The 23226-nt window shown below is 35.3% G+C and overlaps 1 protein-coding gene across 6 annotated transcripts in view; it reads right to left on the reverse strand.

Moving 5' to 3' along the window:
• Positions 1 to 23226, reverse strand: part of AKAP9 (A-kinase anchoring protein 9) — a 105738-nt gene that overhangs the window by 26539 nt on the left and 55973 nt on the right. For 5 of the 6 annotated variants that reach the window (XM_014248498.2, XM_014248497.2, XM_014248496.2 and 2 more), the window contains 10 exons: positions 22163 to 22387; positions 20454 to 20594; positions 19802 to 19905; positions 18879 to 19084; positions 12015 to 12226; positions 7505 to 7667; positions 4841 to 5053; positions 3580 to 3618; positions 2151 to 2383; positions 1410 to 1529 (listed from right to left, as the gene is read on the reverse strand). In XM_014248498.2, the coding sequence (XP_014103973.2) occupies positions 1410 to 1529; positions 2151 to 2383; positions 3580 to 3618; positions 4841 to 5053; positions 7505 to 7667; positions 12015 to 12226; positions 18879 to 19084; positions 19802 to 19905; positions 20454 to 20594; positions 22163 to 22387 (1656 nt within the window). The remainder of the gene's footprint in view (positions 1 to 1409; positions 1530 to 2150; positions 2384 to 3579; positions 3619 to 4840; positions 5054 to 7504; positions 7668 to 12014; positions 12227 to 18878; positions 19085 to 19801; positions 19906 to 20453; positions 20595 to 22162; positions 22388 to 23226) is intronic. The other variant, XM_014248494.2, reaches the window with a different exon arrangement.

The following is a 23226-nucleotide window of genomic DNA, read 5'->3' on the forward strand; positions in this document are numbered from 1 at the left end:
ATAGAGGTTCTGAACAAACAGGACAATTTTTGTTATGCTATCAAACTTTTCTTGGGAGAATTTTTTTTTTTAATGTGAGAATTTTAACCAGGAATTCATATGCTATCCATACCACAAATAATAAGCAGACACGTAACAAAACAAACAGAAAATGAACATCCTGGATTCAGGAAAATTAATTGTGCTAGAGCCTTCCTCCATCTGTGCAAAATATCAGCAGGAGAGGAATGTGCACACTCTTGGCAACAGATATAGAAGGAAATAGATGTAGAACTGCTCTGTAATGTTTTAACACGTACCTAGCTAATTCTAGACAATTCATTGTTCACAGAGGCTGATGACAACCAATCCCATAGTACTGATTGAACAATGTCATATTTCATACAAACCTTTGTGCTAAAATCTATTTAGAAACCCAATAAAGCACAGTTCTAAACCTGTAAATTCCAAATAAGTAAGTACTTTGACATGCTCATCTCACATATAGCAATTTATGTCCTATTACTGTCTGTGGTCCTAAAATATATCCTAGAATCATAAAATGGTTTAGGTTAGAAGGGATCCTAAAGGTCACCTAGTTCAAACACACCTTCCACTCTTTCATATAATAAAGAATACTCAATATTGCTAATATTTAAGAATTGAATTACAGCAACTGAACTACTCCAGTAAGACCTTTGATTTGAAAATGACAGTCTAACGCAATAGAGGGCATTTTAATACTGAAAATCAAGCAAGAAAATCATGCAAAAGTATCAGCCTTGATCAAAACGCAGCAGACAAGAAAACCCACAAAAAGTAAAACGTAATTTAATTGACTAACAATTCATCAAACAAAACTTGCAAAAGCATTGTAATAGATAGTATTTGCACTGGTGCCACTTTTTGATTTTACTGAGTCTAAGAGTTTTCTGTCATTCCCTTGAGCTACAGTCACTACATTTGTTTTAGTGCCAACAGACTTTCACTGGGAAAGTTCAGGTGCACACACAGAGTGCTACAACATCTCAGGTGTTAAACCTCAGTAACTTGATTCCCTCAGTGCTGTACCTGTGCTATAAAAATGATGTCAAAAAACAACATAAGAACATGTAAAACTGCTAAAATAGTCTTGAATGTTTCCAGGAACTTTTGAGAACAGTGGATTTTCTAAGACAAATTATAGGACAGAGCCTTATTGAAAGTCAAGAAGTTTATGTATGTCTGCTATCAAAACCAAACAGCCTAACAAAACCCCCAAAACACAGTTCCACCACTTTCCTGCAAAACATTCAATCTCAGGGCATTTACTTTCCTGGCTTGCATACGGATGCTGAGTAGGTACACCATAAAATAGTTTCATTATAATATCTTAACAGCGGTCAACCTGTCATTTATATTCACTGAGTACATGTAATAAAATGTGTTACCTCTCTGGTTTGATGTTCATTGACAGGCTGACTCCTTTGTGGAACCTTAAGCTGTTGTTCCAGCTTCTGTATCTCTTGCTGGAATACATCTCTCTCATGCTCTCGGTCAATTGCTTGCTCCTGAAAGTTAAGAAATTATCTGGATGCACCATTTGATTTAAAAACTATCCAAGTGCCACCACTTCTAACTTGCATTAATATGAGGCTGGTAACAGTAATGTCAGTATTTATAAGGTAGCAGAACCTACTGCAGATACCATTAACATCTTTATCATTTGCGGCAATAGATTTCATATTTTTAATCAAAAAATCAGCACAGCAGAGACATGTTAAGTAATTCTTTACAAAATGACACGTTTGTTTCTTCTGTTCCAGGTATACCACACAAATGACAGCAAGCAAATATTTTATGATTTCTTCCCTACTTTTTATCTTTGATAAATGTAGAATAAATAGAAACTCAAAATAGAAATTAACTCTGGGTAAATATTACGAAAACCCATCAGAAAAAAAGAACTATATATTGCTTGAAATACAGAGCAAGCATTTTCAATTAATTTTCAACTTTTAAAATTTTATTAAATTCTTGGAATATTAAACTGGAACCAACAACACTGTCTTTGTTTGCTACCATCTGCCTATGTTTGCTCAAAATCTGAAAAAAATTAGCATTTGTCCCTGAGCCAAACTTCAGCAGCAGTACTCCCCACCTTCAGGATATCTGCCTTTTACCATACTTACATCTAAAAACTTTCTTGTTTTCTCCAGCTGCTTCTCCAAGGCCTGGTTTTGCTGCCTTAAGTCCATTAGTTCTGCATTTTTTTCTTGTTCTAGCTCTATGAAACGATTGACCTGCTCTTCCAAGTCAATTTCCAAGACTTTAACTTGTTTCTGAAGGTCATCATACTCTTTTTCAGCTTGACGTTGTACTTCAATTTTTTCCTTCATTAGCTTCTCTGTTTCCTCCAGTAATTCTGAGTATAATAAAAGCATCACTTCTTTTAGATGTGAATAGTAAGCAATGTTATGAAGCAAAACCACTCCCCAAGGTATCCATGCTGTAATCTGCAGAAGGATGTGAACTGGCTTGGGTTTTTACTATTTTTCTTTTTTTGAAAATATATTTTCTTCTGAGAAATAATCATGATAGTGACTGAAGCAAATTTGTATTAAAATTACTATCCTTTAGGTAGTCTTCAAAGGACTGTTACTGAAGTTGTATCAGATCATTTCCCTGCTTAAGTTTCGTATCAATTAAAAGGCCTTTGTACAATTGAAAAGAAAAGAAAATGCACGGGGTCAAACCACAGCTAGAGTCAGCACAGGAGTTAACAGTGATGGACAGAAAACCCAACCCTCTTCTCATCCCCATAGCCAGTAAAATCAATCCACTCCCAAACTTCATTATTTAATGTGATATATATAAATTGAGGGAAATAACTGAAAGACTCAGCGAAGTTGCTGGGCAGGCAGAGAGGAAAATTACTGACCTGCAACTGGAGCTTGCAAAATCAGTGACTGCATGAATGCCCAATTTTGAGTCATCATGAAAAAGCCAGCAAGCACATATACAGGAAAGCCCCAAACCACTTGAAGACTCTTAAGCCACAGCCCACTGAAATGCCTATTAAATAACCGTACGAACCCCTTGAGGTAAGACCCAAGCGACAAAGTGCACTTACTTTTGGAGAATCTTAAAAACAGGATTGATATTTATAGACAGAAACAATAAAATTTACTTTCACTAGAGAAGAAAGATCCTTCAGGCACCATCATCTTACATCATATTTAACCAATTCTCATTTCTAGGTAACCAGTATATACCAATATAATAAGATGTTTAATTATCACAGTGTATCACTCAGCTGTATTTAGAAATAAAAAAAATAAAAGACTACAAAAATATCTCTCAAATACCATCTAAGTAACTGTAATTCACAGGTGAATAAGATGATGGTTATTGATGAATTTGCTCATTATGTTTAGAAATTATAAGAAATGTTGTTAGCAAAATGTAGAACTGAGTATGAAAAACAACATCAAAGCTGCAGGCCAGTAAGAATTACAAGTAACGTCAGTAAGCCAAAAGCCCAATAATCCTGATTAACAATGTCAGTACGTGTAAGTCTTCCACCCAGTTACAGATTGGCCATGCAACATACAAACACACCTGCTTGGGAAGCTGCATCGATTGCAGCATCTACTAGGCCTAGGAGAATAGAGAGAGAGAAAACAAAAAAAAGAAGCAAAGTAATTCACATGCCAGCTATAGTTTTCTTGTGGTGCAACAATGTAAGAGAAAATGAAGCCAAAGATAGATGTGGCATTTAATGACAAAGTTGTTGAGATAACTTAGGGAATGTGACAAGTTATTCTGGTATGCATGATATAAGTACCTACACATATTTATAGAATTGCTTATCCTTACAGCTCTTAAACCTGAAAATAACTTTTAATATATTTAGAAGCCTGAACCATACAAAAATTAACTAAAGTAGCATCATAGACAAGGATCTTCTTTATTACAGTGCAGGAAGCAGCAGATTGTTCTTAAAACTTTGTTGTTACAGAAAATTGCAGGAAATTGCAGATACACAAGATGTGCAATCTCTAAAAATGGCAACATTATAAACTGGAATAAATGTCTAGAAATTAAATAAAATGATAACTTAATCCTGCTATTTACAGTGTAAGCACTGCAATCCTTGAAAGATCAGTACTTTTTAAAACACTAGTGTTCTAATTTTCTTCCCCTCTCAAACATGAAATATTAATTTCAGTTACTGGTTTAAGGAAGAATTAAAAGACACATTTACTTCATGAGGGTAAATGCTTTTTTTTTTGAGTAAGCAGTTAGTTAGATTACATTGACATGGTATATATCTGAAATTTTCACCATGAGGGCTGAAAGTTTTCATTATTGGTAGATAAAAGGCTTTCCTTATCATGCAACTGTTGTGCTATTCTTCCCTGAAAGAGGAATTTATTAGAAAAGTTTATCTTCTGTGATTTAAATAAATACAGTCATCACATGTAATGCAGTCATGTTCTGGTAGGTATGCTTCCTAGTCTGTCTTTAAATCTGTTTGGAAAGCATTTAGACAGTATTTTTACCCATTGTTGCTATTCTATCTCCAGTGTTGATCTAAATAAAAGCAGATTTTTGCAGATACAGCTTTTTCTGGCTTAAAGAACAACTGTAACTTCTCAATACTTATAAAAATTCAGTCACCTCCGGTTTAAAAATCAAGGAAAGTTCTCATTAACATTAGGCTAACATTAGGCAATAGGTGTGAAAATATCACAGGTGGCCCTATCACATTTTTATTAACAATCACAAAGGCAATGGGGAGAAGCCTTTGCCAAGGCTACTTATTATTTTATTTGGAAGTATAAGCAAATCTCATAGAAAGATTGTGATGAATACATACGCTGCTCTACTGGCCCCGCCTCTGCTCTCATGGCATCCTTCTGTCTGGAGAGTAATTCCTTTTCTTCCTGGACCTGCTGCTGTTCAGCCTCTAACTCCTGCAATTTGTTACCTGTACACAGCAGCTCTTGCTCTAGATGGTCAATTACATCTATTTTTTCCTGGAGTTGTTTTTCCAGAAATGCCTTCTCATCTGCATAACCATCAATGAGGCCTGTAAAACATCAGTTTGGAGGCAGATTTAATAGACAATCAAAACCATTTTTTTTCTTGTTGAAGTCACTATTGTATTCTGACAGGCATGCACATGTAAGTTAGATGCTCAACACCTGACAATTTCTACTCCTGTCCTTGCTATCCTTTCAAGATGGACAAATTACAGGCAAGATACCAGAACACTAAATATATCTCTGAAGTTTTACTCAGCACAAAACCTCTGGAGCAAACAGGAACTCCAAAGCTAAGGAAAAATATGTATGTAATAAACACAGGAGAAATACGAAATATAAATAAATTCAGTATAAATCACTACAAGTCCAGTCTTGAGTCAGTATTAAAATGGATATTACCCTACCCTGAGAATGTAGAATAAAGGTACTTTCATTTGTTAACCATGTAGACCCATCTTTTTTTCCCACATTTGAATTCACAGAGAACACACACATATAGGACTAGATATTGAAATAGAAAATACTGAACGAGTAACATAATTTGTAACATTTCAAAACACTGAAACAATACAAACTCCAGTGGTTATTCCCACCATATCAGATGCTGTTCACAATGAATACTTAACAGATTTGAAGTTGAGAGGGCATTCCCAGGTTAAATGGAATGCACACTCCCATATAAAAGTTACTAAGTCTGCTAAAATCACACATTGTGGTATTTACCTCTGCCAGTTTTTATTTTTTTTTAGATGTAATGAAAATTGTCAGAGTTCAGTGAACAAATTTACATTAGCTTTTCGATCACATCAGATAAGTCATATCTGACACCAGTAAAACACGAGAGGTTTGAAAATGTCTCAGCTGCAGCAGTTTTTGTGAGAAGAAAGAAATGATCACAAATGACACATTTAATCTCAAGAGAAGACAGTACCATCAGATGTATAATGAACTAAGACATTGTTCTGCATATCTACTTAAGGAATTCGATAAAAGAATGTAGTTTGTCGAAGTATGCTCACAACTCGGTTCAATGGGCAGAAATCAAATGGAGACTTCTATGACATCTTTGTTTTGTTATACCAACATCAACAAAAAAGGTGCTAGACATTTAAAAATGCATTCATTTCAAATGCACCTAACTTACAACTGTGCAATATATTTGTCAAGGGCTAAAACTACCATCTAATTCTGTCTCTTATATTCTAGAACTGTTCACGAACAAAATCAACACAGCTATTTTGTCCTAATATATGGAATTTTTACTTTATTATTGAAGATTTGTGAATAAAATTTTTATCAAGACAAAATATATTCCTCCAAAGAAAGCAGCAACATATAGCTGCCTACATTCTGAAATTCTTCAATATTAAAATTTTGTAACTCCATCTGTGTCAGAATATAAATTCTTAGGTCATTCATATCTTGTGGAAGAGTTCTTCATATTTTTGCATGTTAAGATGTGTCCCAAACAATCTTTTTTCACTCTTAATTTAATCTTTAAAAAAAAAGAAACAAAAAGTAGTAATGCCTATTTCAGATTTTAATCTATTCCCTCTGAAATAAATTTTCATCCTTTCTGCTTTTGCTAAAGCTACTGAAATGTTGCAGCCAGTACTGCTGTTGCTGACACACATTTATGCTGTATGAACTGACAGGCCACCAACTGTCCCTCACACATCTTAGACACATGGCTTAGAAACCTGCACTGCTTTTCAGCTTATGTGTGCCCCAGGCTATTAATAGCAGGTGGAATCACGATGGATTATCCGTATGTGTAAAAAGAAGAGGAAGCCTGGCAGGGCAGCATTCTCCAGGAGTAACATTTGACTATCAAACCTCACTCTGTGCTCCTTCTTTAAAACAATGATGTGTGCTGAGCTTCAAAACTATCAAAAATATCTCTCTGCTTACTACTACAGTGATCCTATCTATAGAGCAGGTGTTTTTTGCATCATTGTGTCTGTCTGATTTGAACATGTTTTCCTGATATCAGAATAGATTATTAGATTTCCCCTGTTGTAAGACCCTACAATTTTTAACTGCTTCTTTAATGCGGTTGCAAATACACTTTTCAAAAGATCACTTCAAACAGTGCAAACTGAAGCATACCACCACCATACAATCACATCCAGAGTAAAGATTCTGTGTCAAGGTCAAGAGGCAGCAGGCACAAACTGAAATGTGGGAAACTGCACTTCAACATATGAAAGCAAGCTCGGTTTTTTTTTCCTTTCCCCTCACTGATGCTGGTCACTGGAACAGCCACTCAGAGAGGCTGTGGACATTCAAAACTTGACTGAATACGGTCCTAGGCAAGCTGCTTCACCTGATCTTGCTTTCAGCAAGGGGCAGGAATACGTTGATCTCCAGAGGTGCCTTCCAGCCTCAACTATTTATGATTTTAAGTTGTTAAATTGATCAAATTTGCAATTTCTTTACACAATTAATAAGCAAGTAGGTGCAAAGTCCAACAATTCATCAAAAATGCTACTCACCTTCAGCTTTGCTAAGCTCCAAAGCCAACTGCTCTCTGGCTTTGGTTTCCTCATTGAGACGTTCTTGTAGCTCTTCCTGATACCTGATAAATTCTGTGGCCTCTTGTTGCTTCTTGAAGGACTCTCGCATGAGTTCTGTCTGAGTAATTTTAGCATGTTCAAGCTGTCACAGGACAAAAATTACAGAAATGAGATGAACACCTATTCTATCATTCCTTCTTAATTCACAGTTGCTTTACAGTGTGATGGGAAGCCTCACATAACTTCAATAGACATTTAGTAAGATTTCTTTTGATCACTCATTTGCAGAGTACAAGATGAAGACTAACTTATAAAAGTCTAAGCAAACAGGCTTTGTCAGTAGAGTGAACTTCATGAGCCACCTGGCTAAATCCGTGTCTTTGTTCCGGTAACTCCTGATTTATGAGTTTACACTAGATTCACCTTTGTTTACACTTGAGTTTTGCACTAAATACCAGTAAGCTACCACCCACCATACACTTAGAATTGCTAAAGAAACATTGTACAAAACTCACAGAAGTCTTATTAAATATGGACTGAAATGGTGCTTCACCTCTTTTTCTCCTTAACACGAAGATTGATGAGAATACCAAGAAAATGTGAATTTTACGAGTATTGCACATTTCAACCAACAAGGCAGCAAAGCAGTGCTTCTTCCAACAGTGTCAACCTAGCAGGACTACTAAGGATTTTTTTTATTCTCCTCCACTTGTCTGGTGGGTTAATATTTAACATGTACTGACACAGATGCAGCACAGTTTCACTGTGCTACTGTCCTGAAGTACTAGAAAACCATGTCACCTAAAATTGCATATTTACAGTTTAGATGTATCTAAAATGATAATTTCAAAACTAATTAAAATTAGAATTTAAAAAGTAAAATAATGCATAAAGATTAAGCATTGTTTAGAAATTTAGATTACACAAAATGTCCACCTAAGATAACTTCAAACTGAAATCAATTATCTAAATCTTTACTTCTCAACTATTAACCTTTATAATATACAGTCACCTCTGAGGGACACAAACACAAATTGTTAGACCTGAAGTCTGCGTGAATTTTTTTGTGTGGCTTGTATTCAAAATAAGACAATTTAGTCTGAGTAAGAACAATAGATGTCAGAAAATGAAATAACATGGTTTCTGCACCTTTAGTTTTGTTTTGTTTTTTTTTTTTTACTTTTTAATATTGTGGTTATTGGCAGATATTTAAAAGGTATCTGTAACATCTACAGTTACCATAAATTATTCTGTCTCTCCATTTCTTAAAAAATAAAAGCTTTCTCACTAAGTCCCGCTAAGATCATGAATATGAGGAGTTTGCTTTAAAAGCTCAGAAATGTGTTAAGGAACATTAAATAGAATAGTGCACACAAAATTATCCACTTACATTTTGAAAAGAAAATCTAAGACTAATAAATACATTCTCTTTTATAATACACTGAATTTAAATACTCCATTTATTTTATTTTTCTTTTTTCTTTTTCTTTTTTCTTTTCTACAGCATTCCTTTTCAGATGGGCATCATTAACATGTTCATGTTAATTATTTATTCTGACAGGGGTTAAAGAAAGGTCTAAATACTGAAACTATCTGCATTGGTTTGAGATATTTTTAAAAATCACAGAGCACCCTTACTTTATGCTTTTATTTGCAAGTGCTTAATGAAAAACCCACCTCAGATAAAAGGGAAACATATGATAGATTTACTGTACATAGACAACTGTAAATGTGGCTTCCTGAAATGCATTAAATATTCCAGTTAAAACTCAGAATAAAAACTATTCTCCATCTTTTTGCAGTAATAACAACTCAAACTATTACTAAAAATATCACAGAAGAAAAAAAGAAGTACAAACACAAACATGACTTTTTAAGATCAACAATTCCTCCACAAGATCACTTCAAGCAAGCTGCCAGCTTGTGCTGGTTACTGTTACTAGTCAGTGCACCAAAGCCAAGAGGGAACACCTTTGACTGCAATCTTTCCCCCACTGTGAATTATTCTCAGTGAGAAAAATGAAATGCAGTTAATAATACTGAAGTGCTTTAAAAGGAGATCTCAAATATCTGGAATTTAACATTTTTCTGTGTCTGAAAAATTTCTTATGTTAGAAATGACCAAAGAATTGTATAATTAAGGTTTTTTCAGCGCCCACTGAAAACTGATTAGGAAAAGGGCTTGCCAGCAGTAAACTTTAAACAATAGAGACAAGTTTACATAATTTTTCACGGCATTTTCTTCTGTTTAAGCTTAATTTATTTTAAAAACTTGTATACTTACTGAATAGGGAGGTGTAGGCAACGAGATTTTAGAGACAACTTTTAAAATGTGCCCATTTTTTTTGTGGCTGAAGTGAAAAATTGAAGTATTTACAACTACAGAATTATTCTCATCCAAGTGTTCAGTGAAAGGAAAAGGGTATGGTAAAGGCACTCGAGATTCAACCTCATATATATCCTCTTCTTGGCCTTCAGTCCACAAACCACTAAACAGATTAGATGCCCAGTAGGTACGGTAAGAATCCATTCCAAAAAATATTGCTCTTGCTGTCTTCTCAACTGTCCCATGGGTATTTTGCACTAGCTAGGCTGGCTTTAAAAATTTCTGACAGGAATTTGTAGCAGAACACGTGCATTTAACAGTCTGAAGACACATATCAGCACAGTCGGTGACAAACCTACTCAGGATCTGTAGAAAGCCTCAGATCACTTTTCAAGCTGCGTAATTCAGGGGTGCATTAATCCCAAACAAAGATGTACAGGAAAACTTCATATGGTCCCTCCTAAAAATCCTTCTTAGAGAAGTTTCAATTGAAAAAGCAACAGAAATCTTCCAATAGCAACTGGCAAGTAATTTCCAAGGCAAGGAAGTAGAATTTTCTTCTACCTGCACAGGAACGCTGCAGCAGACAAACAAGCTAACAAAACTGAAACTAAAAATTTTCCAACTCCACTATGGCAAATGAAAGAAAAATACAGGTATGTCATTATTTGCATTCATCCTTGTTGCTGGAGTTAACTCAACAGGAAGAGCTTTCTGAAACTCTGCTGGTTTAAAGGCTTCCTGCTTGTATCTCCCAACTGAAAGAGTTCAGGGGAGTGGCCCAGTTTATTTACCTATACATAACACCAGCAGGTGGAATTTGAATTAATACACCCACTGTATGCCTTGCCTCAAGTTTCAAACTGCACTTCAGGTCTGAAAGTGTGTGTTCAGACAGGTCTCATACAGTTACTTTGAAGATTTTGCCAGGTTTTCTCTGACTCTTTTAAGTTTATTTGAAGAAATGGGTGCATGTCTATACGCAAAACACAACTGATTAGAGGAAAGGTTATAATTTTTTCTGCCCATAACCAGTTTTAGATTATAAAAATATCACTGACTAGAAAAGAATAAAGGATTCAGTTTCTAAATATTTAAAAATAATTTTCAAGTCACCTATGTATCCGTGGTATATACAAGAACTGTATATAATCCAGGAAGCAGACATTGCAAAGCAGACAAGCCTGAATGCTTGCAAAGCCCCTCTACAGAACAGCCAGAAAGGTCAATATTTATATTATTTATTATATTTATATAAACAGAAGGATTTTTAATTAACTTAAGGAAAAAAAACCCAACATATGTGATCATTAGGGATAAATCCACCATTGTATAATAGATATTAATGAAGAAAATGTGTCTGTATGTGCTTGAATCGTAACTCTGTCGCTGATATTGGCAAAGTCTCAGCTACAAAGATATCAAGGAAAATACTTTGACACCTTCAAACTGTAATGTGCACAATCTGAAAGTAAAGCCCATGATAAAAGCAGTGTGAACTGCTTTTCGAACTGACCTAGGTATATAGTTCCTGTTTCAGTTAACAAGGAAGCACTCCAGACAGCAACTAACATCCCACCATACAAAGTACTCCAATAGCAAACTGCCTCTTTTCTGGATACTATTTCTGAATCACATATCTCGCATAAATGCTGGAGTGTAGACTCCTTTTCTGATAGCAAGGTGGATATGTGCTTAACTGGCCATGTTTAAATCATAGTTGGAAGACACAGCAGGAAAGCTCCACCTTTTCAGCCAGTCAATTGACTAATATGTTTTGCAAGAGAACCAGACACAGCTCCCATTAATCCTCCATTTTCACAAGCTCTATGTGCTCTGATACCTCAGACACTTTCTGATCTCAGTTGCAGCAGAATGCTGTAGGATCCGTAAGAGCAATGACAGACTGCCCTAGATTGGTAAGAATGTCCAAATTCAGGCTTCCTCTGCAGATCAAAGCAGGTTTCTAGTAGGAAAGTAAATTTATCAATAAAGTCACGCTGGAGCAGTCTTTTTTTGGGTGGAGGCACCTGAAGCATTGTTACAGCTTTCAAAATGAACCTATGGGTTTCAGACTTATGAAAACACAATTATAAGAAAAATGAAGAAAAAAGCCCAATTGAGACACGAAGTTTAATGTGCTTCTCTATTAAATCACCTCACCTGATTCGAAGTTTCATTGATAGCTTCCAGAAGCTTTTCAACAGCCGCCTGCAGTCGAGAACTAATATTCAGAATGAGCTCTTCATTTTCAGGATCTATTTCCATCCCACTTTCTGCAAGATGTTGGCTCAGCAATCCTTCACCTGCTGCTCCTGACCACATGTTAATATCATCATCTCCCATACTACTACCATGATACAAGGAACAGGACTCTGAGGAAAAAAAAATAGTTACCTTTTCACACATACTCTTAGCAACTGCAAAAAACCGTACAACTGAGTTACAATGTGAAAGACAAGTCCAAAATGATTAAAATACTCATCTTAGTCACAAAAACAGAAAGGGAAATATCGCATACTAAAACTCACACCAACAAGACAAACAATGTGTTAATTAAAAAGAAGCCGAAGTGAAAGAGAAAAGGAGATATTAACAGGCAATATTTTAGACATGCTTTCAGTATGCTTAGGGGCTCTAATGCTCATCTTCAAACCTTTGTTATGATCAGTAAACCTTACTACTTAAAATAACTTGCAATAATACTTGCCAGATTGTCTTTAAAATACAAATCAGTTAGAAAACCCCAAACAAAACCAAAACCAGACTGTCAGTCCCTGTTTCACCAACACCCCATTATGTTACTACACATTAACACAAAACTGTTCAAGTCAGTGAATCAAACTCAAGTGAGTAAAAGGAAAGGCATGCATGCAATTCAGACGGCTTCTTAGGACAAACAGACTGGAATACAGAACAACAATATTCAGCATGGTTATTAGTGAACTGAAAATTTACTAAAATGGGTAGCTGAACAAAGTACAGCGCAGCAGGACTGCAACTGTTTGTGCTGCTGGGCCACCTGGCACCTGCCTACTTCTCAATCTTCCTGAGGTCTGATTCCATTTAAGGTTATCCATTATTTCTGAAAAGCTGGACACACTAGGTTTGCCTATGGTATTATTAGGCAGATAGCAATTCATCTAGAAAACAGAAAATTTGCCATATTTAGAATTCAAGGCTGTATTTAAGCAATGCAACTGAAAGCAAAGTCTTGAGATATTTTAAAATCACACTTTTGGTATGAAAGAACAATACAGTAGGTATATCCTGACCGTAGAAACTATTATTGATAAAGTCTTTCAAAAACAAGTAAGTGTTATGTCCTTAGACTGACAGATCTGAAATGTCAGAACTAAATGCTACTGCAAAGGGTTTTTTAAAGTGACATTTTTTTTAAAATGAAGCACCTTTCTGGAACATGTTTAAAATAAATATGTTGGTATGATGCATTTTTTTTAACACTTAGATGTTTTTGCTAAGAATTTTCTTAAAAATATCTTATTTTTCAGGAACAGCAGCATGTTCCTTAAATGAATTAAGAATAGTCAATGCCTGTTAAGCAATGAAGTTGCAATACTGGGTTATCTTTGAATTCAAGTTCCTGGTTACTCCACGAATTGTGACTGCTGAACTAGAACAGTTTGTTTAGCTACAGAAATGGAATTGAAATTAATACAGGTAAATCTCACAAATTGCCTTTAAAAACATAGTTAGGTCTTGTTGTTTTTGCCTCCTAACCAGGCAGGCAAATAATATTGGCAGTCTTATAACAATATGAGCACTCCTGTTGATGTTGCTTGAACCTATCAAGCAAGTCAGATTATAGTTCTGAGGTTTGTTTTTAGCTTTTTTGTAACAAGCTGCAACATGATTAACCACCTGGTGTACTTAAGATACATTCCTCCCTGCAAGTATTCTGACAATAATAATATTTGCAGCCATATATGACCCATGCACAACAAACTAATCTATAATGATTTTAATTAAGGAAGGTTTCACTTGGTTTACTTTTCTCTTAAAATTGCTAAGATTTTTCAAATGCAGATGCATTTAGTAACTTTTTTCTTCTAGCTGTATTATTACTGTTTCATATCTCCTTTTAGATATGTGGGGTATAATGTTGCAAACTGTTTTCACACTCCAAAGGGAAAAAACAGAAGCACACTATATGCATGAATAGAACGAATAACCAGATGGATACAAGATACATTTGCACGGCACCTTTCATCTACACAGGATTTCAAAGCACTTTTGAGTACTGCACTTTGGAACGTCAGTCATAAACTCCTGTTTATGTGGAATCACCCTACCAGTGGCTAGCAGTCATTTTCTGCCAGCACACTAAATGGGTTTATAGACCATAAAAGCTTTCCCACAACACCCTAATATTCCATCCCCCGGCAGTATAAGGAAGGCTGCAAAATTAACCATTCCGCTTTTTTTATTTGATAGCATTTTGATGTCTTACCACCCAAATTTGGGCTGAGTTTGGGTGTTTCAAAACATCAATAGTGATGCAGAAGCTTTAATATCCTCAGAGTAGAAAGGACCTTCATTTGAGATGGACATGAGCAGCATAAGTATTTCCAAATGCTGTGCCAAAGTATTGGTTAAAGACTGAGTTGAAGGAAAATATATTCCCTACTGAGCCACCAACACACTTACTGCAGCACCTGATGCTCTTTGGAGGGCACACATCTTAAGAACTGACCAGGTAAGACCCTGCTTAGCGTCAGAGATCTCACAAAATAAAAGCCCACAGTACAGTAGCACAGCTATAAACAAGATAAAACAATGACATATTAGTTATTGCATAATCTAATCTTTCCTGATGGAGTACAAATCATCTACGTAACGTTGTGGTTTTCTTTCTCAGGTTACATCCATAATTCATGTCCTGTCACCCTTTTATTTCAGTAAATTATTTGCTTGAGAGGTACATCTGAATTGTGCAATGATGATTGTGTGTAAAATACAAAAAATAAAGACTATACAAAATGACTGCAGAAATGTGCAGTTGGTTGCAAAATCATCTGAACTGGCTGTCTAGAAACTTCTGAAAAAAACCTTAAAAACACTGATAGCAGCTCAGAATATAATTTTTAAATGCCAGGTTCAGAATAAGTCTTTTACATTAATAATCTCACTAATATTATTATTTCTTCTTGCCAGTGACCAAAACAGTACCAACAGGCTTCCATGAACTCATAAGAAGAGTTAAAATTCCTGTTTTGTTTATGACAATTCTTTTGTAATTTGCTTCCATTTCTTTTTGACAAATACAAAATAAATCAACATTAAAACATCATTTTGTTATACCTCAAATAATAATAATCTTTGAAATATCTCAAAACAAAACATCATAATTTGCCCGAAACATAAATATAAAAAACGAGGAAAGAAAAAGTGAGTTGCCACCAAAAGTATAATTTGGCACACAGAAACTCTAGTAGTCTCAAAGGTAACAAAACCCCCAAAAAGTATCAAATGCAAAAACAACTTGTAATAATTCTGTTTATACAATGTGGTTGGCAACCCAAATAATAAATGTACACAACCATATTACAATTTCAATAAAGCAGAACTTAATAACACAAATTCACCTTAAATGTCTTCCTAACTGCACAGTAAAAAATAAAAAATTCCCCTCAAAATGGTCTTAGTCCACAGCAGCTTGATACAGCATCTTTCCACATGATTTTCAGTGGTGAAAACAAGAAATAGAAACATTGTCCAGTCTCATTAATCACCCCTGGCAGCTTAATGTCCAATCCCCATTTTGTTTATCCTTATATGCGTGTTCAGTCTCTCACCCTAAGAGAACTAAATCAAATTCTTCTGTTCTGAAATTTTGTTTTTCAGTCAATACAAAATAATAAATAGAATATAACTGACTTAAACAAAACTATCATATCTGTGTAAACTCCCTCCTCATAATGAAAAAAAACAATCAACCAAAGAAACAAAGGTTTCTATTCTTTTCTTTGCCATGGAGCATGCAGTTCAGCACATCAGATGTCACGGCCCACTAAATCTTTAGGAAAGTGCTTAATTATATAGTGCTTGCTCAGAAGTTCCAGATACAGAAGTTGTTTATGAGTTGCCAGCTGACATTTATGAAGCCATACCTATTTTGCATCATGTAGAACCAGCATCTCAGTTTACTCCTGTGATTCCACTTAGGAATTAAGCTTAGGGGCTATAAATTGAAAACAAAAAATCACTCTTGTGGCAGTGCAGTGTTTGTATTTTTTTTTATTATTTACTACCTTTTTTCCTGGTACACTGCTCAGAAATAAGGAGCTCAGAAGGCAGGCAAGGGGGTTTAATATTCAAGGAATGCCATAACCTTGCAGGCTTCTCCAGAGCAACCTGTATTACTGCAGTCCTGCAACCCAAGAAAACTCACCAGATTACTGTGCGCAAATGGCCATTCACCTCCAATGACATGTTTTATGACTGAAATTTGAACTTTACTCACTCTTCTAGAAATTAAATCTAGTGCTTGCAGATAACTTAGTCAATGTCCCTCTATAAATGTGCTCCATAAATCAGGTGTGGTTATAAGTATACGACCTTAATGATTCAGCTTTTAAAAATGCTGAAACTCAGTAAAAGTAGTAAACTGAGTTTTGCTTGTCCATACATATGGATTATGTTCAGAAGATCAGAGAGAATTCACTTCAATAAACACATTATTTTACTACTGCATTATTAGATTTTTATCAGTATAAATTTATTCCTGCAGACTTCCTAAGTAATTAAAAAGGAAGACCTGTTTGGGTGGGTACTAGAAAATACAGTAACATGCATAGTTTAAAAAACAAACAAAAACTGTCTAATATTTCTAACTTCCATAAAATAACTGGGAAAAATTTTAAAATTTGTCCTCTCAAGCCATTTAGTGTTAGTATAGAAAATGAATAACAGGAGTCCCATTGCTGAAAACACTTACAGAATTGGCCACCTAATTCCATCTGAAGAAATATCAAATACTTGAGCTGATAAAACAGTACAACTATTACTATGCATGACCCCCGTGACAGAAAGGATGCTGCAATATCATTTTGAGAGCAAAACAGGAGAACTGTGAATATAGCTCCAGAAATACATTACAAATAATCCATTCAGCCATTTTAGCTACTGTAAGCTTAACTCTTCTTTCATTTTCAATTTTTACTTTGGTTGCTCCTTCCTTCATTGTTATTTCTGAATGTAAAGAGACATGCAAAAAGGATAGTGAATAAACAAATGGTAGGTGTGCAGCTCTAATGCTGCTCTGTACCAAGGAGAGGAATTGCAAGAACAGATACCTGCTTTCTTACAGGACAGTGAAACTTTACATACCTCTTCAAAATACACTAATAGCAAACACAAGTTGAAACAGTCAAACCTCATCACTAGCAGAATGGAATAGAGTTTTTGTCTACCTGAAGACAGTCCTCTTTCATCAGAAAGAAGACTTCACAAGAAATTAGCAAATCATTCCAATTATAGGGCATGTTGTGTCTCTAGACAGTAGCATTATGAAAGCCAGGGATAAGTCAAAATGACAAATAAAAGTACTTTTTAACTGTGTTTTGCTACATATCTGTAATGCAAGTAATCTATATTAAGAATTGTTAATGACAATAATTAGTGACACATACAAGTATACACACCGATGAGCAGGAGCTGGCAAAAAAAGTGAATGCATCAAAAAGTAAGTTCAGAAGCTTAGTTATCCAATTTGCTGTGTGAGGATAAAGGCAAAGCCTCAAAAGCCTGAAGTTTCAAATTATAATTTTTCTCACAACTAAATATAGTGAAATGTGTTGAAAACAAAAGTTACTTTTTTAATGAAACAGCAGTAAAAAAGTACTGTTAACTTGAAAACTTCAGAAATTTTTAGACTACAACTTTACACATTTCACTGCAGATAACCTTTTGAGTGATCAGCTGAAGATGTCTCTGTGCTGCAAATTCATACAACCTTTCTTGACTTGCCCCAAGGCATAATGTGACCTATATTTAAAACCAATCTGGGGATTTCAATAATATGCAATAATCTACATTTTGAAAGAAATAGGTAAAGTTCATTTACCAGCTGTATTATTATCCTGTAATAGACACTTTCTTAATACTGAAATGTAGCATTTGACTTACAGTTCCTTTTCTCATTCTCATTCCTAGTAGTTAAAATTCTAGCCAAGATCCAGGATGCATGTGCACAACCTTAGTGGTACCTAAATGGCAATACAATCAAGCACCTATTCTTGCCCAAATGAGAAATGGACAGACACTATGCTGGTGCAGTCACAAGAAAATAAACAGAGCCCAGCAGAGTTCTTTGACACTGGTATGCAACTAGCTATAACATCAAAATACTCCCTTAGTCTTGTGCCAGCTAGCACTCCTGGAAACAACTGATGGGGAAGTGTTGGCAGCTGAAAAGTTCTTGGAACTGTGTCCAAATGAGATTTGCCTGCAAACACTTCTTTAAGAAGCTAATGAAGTCCACAAGCACACATATACAGGCTTGTCCCCTGCCAGCTGCCCTCAGTGACCAGCAACATACCTCTGGACTTCAAGTGCGCTGCTGGAGACACAGCCCTTGACGCTAGCTCCCGTTCCATACGTACACCGGAGAGTGTAAGTGGTACAAGATGCCATGGAGCTATGTTTCATTCTCTTTGCCTCCATCAACAGAAACTTACTTTTTTCTTGACCTCTCAATCACTTTCTCATTCTGTTGCAACCTTTGCAACAGGACCCTAGATGTGAGTTGTAATGTGTGTGGGGCATGACCCAGACAACTGCAATGTTGCTCAAGATATCTGAAAAAAACCCTCCTGAAATGTCTGTTTAAGATGATATACATCATCTTAAGCAGAGATGTCATATGCATTCAAATGAAAAATAGGTTGTGGGGGTTTTTCCTTAGAAAAAGTTTAATTTAAAATATGAAAATTAAGAGTATTTAAATATATCGTTAAAACATGAAAATGATACTTCTTATGAAATATAAACCCATACAATCAATACCTTTTTCATACCCCACACGGATGCAGGGTTTTATTGACTCCTCTGTCTCAGTATCCCATCCAGCTTGTTTGGAAGCCTGGACTTTCCCAGAACGATCCAGTAACCCAAGAACATGCTGACCAATTGTCTCCTCCATTGCTGCAGTTGTCTTCACAACTTCTAAAAGAATCTTCATGAGTTTTTCATTAGCCTTCTGAAAAACATGCCTGCAGGATAGAAACTAATCAATCCTCTGATCTTTCCCTGATTTCCAAGTGGATTTTATCCTTTATACACCCTTGCAACCAAAGATGATTTTCAATTGAAATAACAAAATTAAGATTTTTTTTTTTTAAGGCTAAACCCTACTTCATATAAATACTAAATGCACATTTGTATTAAAAGTTCTTTTTATAAAGTATGTAAAAAGTCAAAGTACTTATCATGATTTCTACTTTTATCTTGGCATTTTACTAGTTATTCTTTTAAAGTGGAGATCTGCTTTTGCCCAGTATTCATTATAAAATTAATCCTTTCTCAAAATGACAGCTAAGAAAGTTGTTCCTCTACACAGATCAAAAAAGGCACAGAACAGTCAAATGGGATTATAAAATAAAACAATCATACTAATATAAACTTAATTCACATATGTACATACAATATGTATATAAATATATATATATAAATGATATACATATATTATTCAATGTGTGTAATACAAAATATATAGTAAAATAGGCTAAGATTTGTCTCATCCTCTATACAATTACATTGTTAGGCTTTATAAAAAATAAGATACTATTTAACCTAAAGTACATAAACTTAGAAATAGGTTTTTTTAGAACAAAAGACACACATTACCATCAATTAGAATAAAGCTTGTAAATATTATTAACAGCAAGAACATGATTTAAGAAAAATATTTTCTTAACAGTTCTGAGCACCTTTCTTTAGAAAGAAGAGCTGAAGGTGTTTCATCAGGCTTTCTTCCCCCATCTTCATGCTCAAAGATCTGCTCTCTTGCATCATTTTGGTTTTCATTTTCATTCTGAGTAAGTTTTGGCAGAGGGAGAGAAAACAAAAAGGACAAGAATCCTGTCATGTCAGAATCAACATATTCTTCTTATATACTGTAGAACATGAAATTTAAAAACTAAATTAGTTGTCATTTCCTTTTTAATACTTCTGCACCAAATTATAAATCCAGTAATACTCTTACTATGTGGAAAAAAAATATTAACAAAAAGAAACCAGGAAATCCAAGGCAGGGCCAATTAGAAAGAACTTTGTTACACTGATTAAACAGTTGTTGTGTTTTCTGTTTGTGTTGCTATAGCAATATGAAGAAGTGAGTTTACTTAAGGAAATAGCTGTAGTAATAATCCCTGCCTTCAAGCTGTTCAACCAGCTTCTGCTTACCTGAAGTCAAAAAGCTACATTTACCACTACCACCTCTTGAATCTTACATATGCTCTGTTCCAGCAATACCCAATATCTTTTAGAAAAATGTATTACACAGAAAGAATAACAGTGAACAGGAATCTTTCACTGGTTTTACATGCCACAGTTGCCCAGAAAGTCAAAGTCCATATTTACCTCTGTCTGTGTGCTGTTGTTTTGTAACTCACAAGACAGCCTCTCTTTTCCTGGTCCGGAATGTTGTTTTAAAGATTCCAGTTCTTCTAAAAGCATTCTCTCTCTCTCTGCAACCAGGCTGTCATTCTCCATTGAGACACGCTAAGAAAGAAATGTTATAGAGGCTCACACAGTTTTTTAAGCTTCTGAGTAAAGCGAGTTCTGTCACTTCTAATTCTTTACAGACCTTGAACAATGAAATTTCAGTCCATCTCCTTAAATCATTGCAAAAAAACTGAAAGCTTTCTAGAACGGAATACAGCTAAAAAATACTTAAACCTTCTGTAAGATTTTCATACAATTTTTATGCTCTTTAGAAAATACAAATGCAAACTGGAGGGAATTTCTGAATATTACATACTATAATGTGTTTTGCACAAGAAAAAATATGAGAATAACTTATTTTTATGAAACCCCTACATTCTCTTTTAGAAGAGCTAGAAGTGCTCATGGCTTAAACACAATGCATGCATTTCTATGTAGTTCTTATGAACATACATACTTGGCATTAAAAACCTAAAAAAACCCAGCAGTGTAAGTTCTACTTAATGATTTTTATCAGTTACAGGAATTTGCAACCCTGACAAATATGCAAACTGAAAAAAGAGGTATAAGGAGAAAGTATGCATATATTAATGGGGAAGATTATTAAGATAAATGATTCTAGGACACCTTAAAAGCAGCTAGGAGACAGCTGATGTTGCTGGAAAGGATTCCTAAGGTAAAAATGACTGGCTTTCTAGATTACAGAACTCCTTGAGCCCAAACTTAAACAGAGAAGAAAAAGGTTTGGAAAAGGTCTGAAGCTCCACTCTACAGTGAAAGCAAAGAATTTTAGAATTCACTAATTACTAGCTTTGAGCGCAAATTGGTAATGTTACACTGTTGAAATTAAATCAGAACAAGACATATTCTTCTGGATTCTGTTTACTTTGTCTTTCAGTGGAAGGAATCCTTGAAAGACATGTCTATAAATGGCATTATTTTTGAAATATTATTGAGATAAACTAATGAGTTTCATTAGCACACCTACTGTAGGTTTTGAATAGATACAGAGTGACAGCAAGATAAGTTTGAAAAGGCAAAGAAACACAGATGTTTCCCACCATGCCCCCACAGATATTGTTTCATTCTAAAAGCTGGTAAGGACTTAACTCCAGAACTGGGGGAAAAAACCCCTGAAACGCCAAAACACATTGTTGCAGGAAGCCACTGATACTGTCCAAGTCAGAATGATGAAAAACGAAGAATTTTATAGTATTTCTAGACATGGCTGGTGGCTTCATTGATGTAAATGGCTGCTAGCCTACATCCTACACAGCACCATGTATCTGGGAGGTGGCACAACTGGCAGTGCATCCACACTCACTCTCTTCTGGCTGTTGCGCAGCACTGCAGGTTTGCTCCACGTTGACAGAAGTCTAAATCAACACATCACTGTGTGAGCTTTGATTAAAGAAATAGGTCTTCTATAAATATGTGGGTTTGTATGTACACACACACACACACAGAAATACAAGTGTGTGTGCACATAAGTGCATATGCACGCACATGGAAAATACGTGCACGCCTCTCTCTCCCTCTAAATAGATATAAATGCATAAGTATGAATCTGCTGTTGATGTTCCTTTTTTAACCCATATAAACTCACTGGTTGAATTCTGTATTACCTCAGCTAATTGCACTTTAAGACTCTCCAGCTCTGCTAGGAGTTGATCTTGATTTTCTTTCTGACGCTCCATCTGCTGCATGTGCCCCTGTCTCAATAATTCCGTTGCCTGCTGATGCTCCTGGTACTGCCGCACGAGCTCCTGCCGCATGTCCTCCAAGCGCTCCTCGTACAACAACAGCTGGCTGGATGTTTCTGTGTCTGCGGCCACCACCCCACCGGAGTGCTGAAACAGTGCAACTCTTTTAGCTTTTTATGTTCAACAACTGGTCTTAGGAAACATTTAAATAAATTTCAGAAAATGCTTTCATAAATGGGAAGTAGCTGGCATGAAAGCATTATCGTGTTGCCTACTTCTTGGACAGCCCAGGCTTAGAATTATTCTCCATTTAAAAAGATAATATTTTCCAATAACTCTCAACAGTATTAACTTCCACGCTTTTTACGACTCCTTTTCATCTTATCCACTCCATGTTTGTGAAATGCTAACTGTATAATCTACATCACTTTAATAATTTTTATGTTCAGCTGATATCCTTTGTCACAAGAGACTGAAACTGTTTAGCACTATTTTTAATCTTGTCTTTGTATAAACACTAAAATATAACCTAGTTTACAAAAGGTCTTTTAACAATTTATTGTCTGCAATACAGCTGGTATCATATTCCCTTCCTGAGGCATAGCACACAGGAAAAAAGGGTAGATAATTTAAGTATGAAATTGTCAACCCCTGTGTTGGGAAGGCAGAATTAGAAAGAAATTATAAACATGACTCCTTAGACAGAAAGGCTAAGGAAGAAATACAAATGAAAGCACCGTTTGAATAATTCAAAGAAACCGGTCTGGTATGCCAGAACACATTCTTTCCCCCAATAAAGACCCCTCTCCCCAGCCTTATAAGGAAAGGTCTGAAGGACCCTGAGATAACTAAAAATATGCAAAAGCAGTGATTTCTATAGGTCGCACACAAATGTTACTGTATTAGTATACTTAGAAAGATTGGTTAGTGAAGGAATAGAATATTCAAAGGTATAGGTTATATAAGTAATCGTAAAGGAGAGCTCG

Source organism: Pseudopodoces humilis, chromosome 1 (assembly GCF_049639895.1).
Source record: "Pseudopodoces humilis isolate 2021_Gansu_Grassland_sample_001 chromosome 1, ASM4963989v1, whole genome shotgun sequence".
In the NCBI taxonomy this organism is placed as follows: Eukaryota; Metazoa; Chordata; class Aves; order Passeriformes; family Paridae; genus Pseudopodoces; species Pseudopodoces humilis.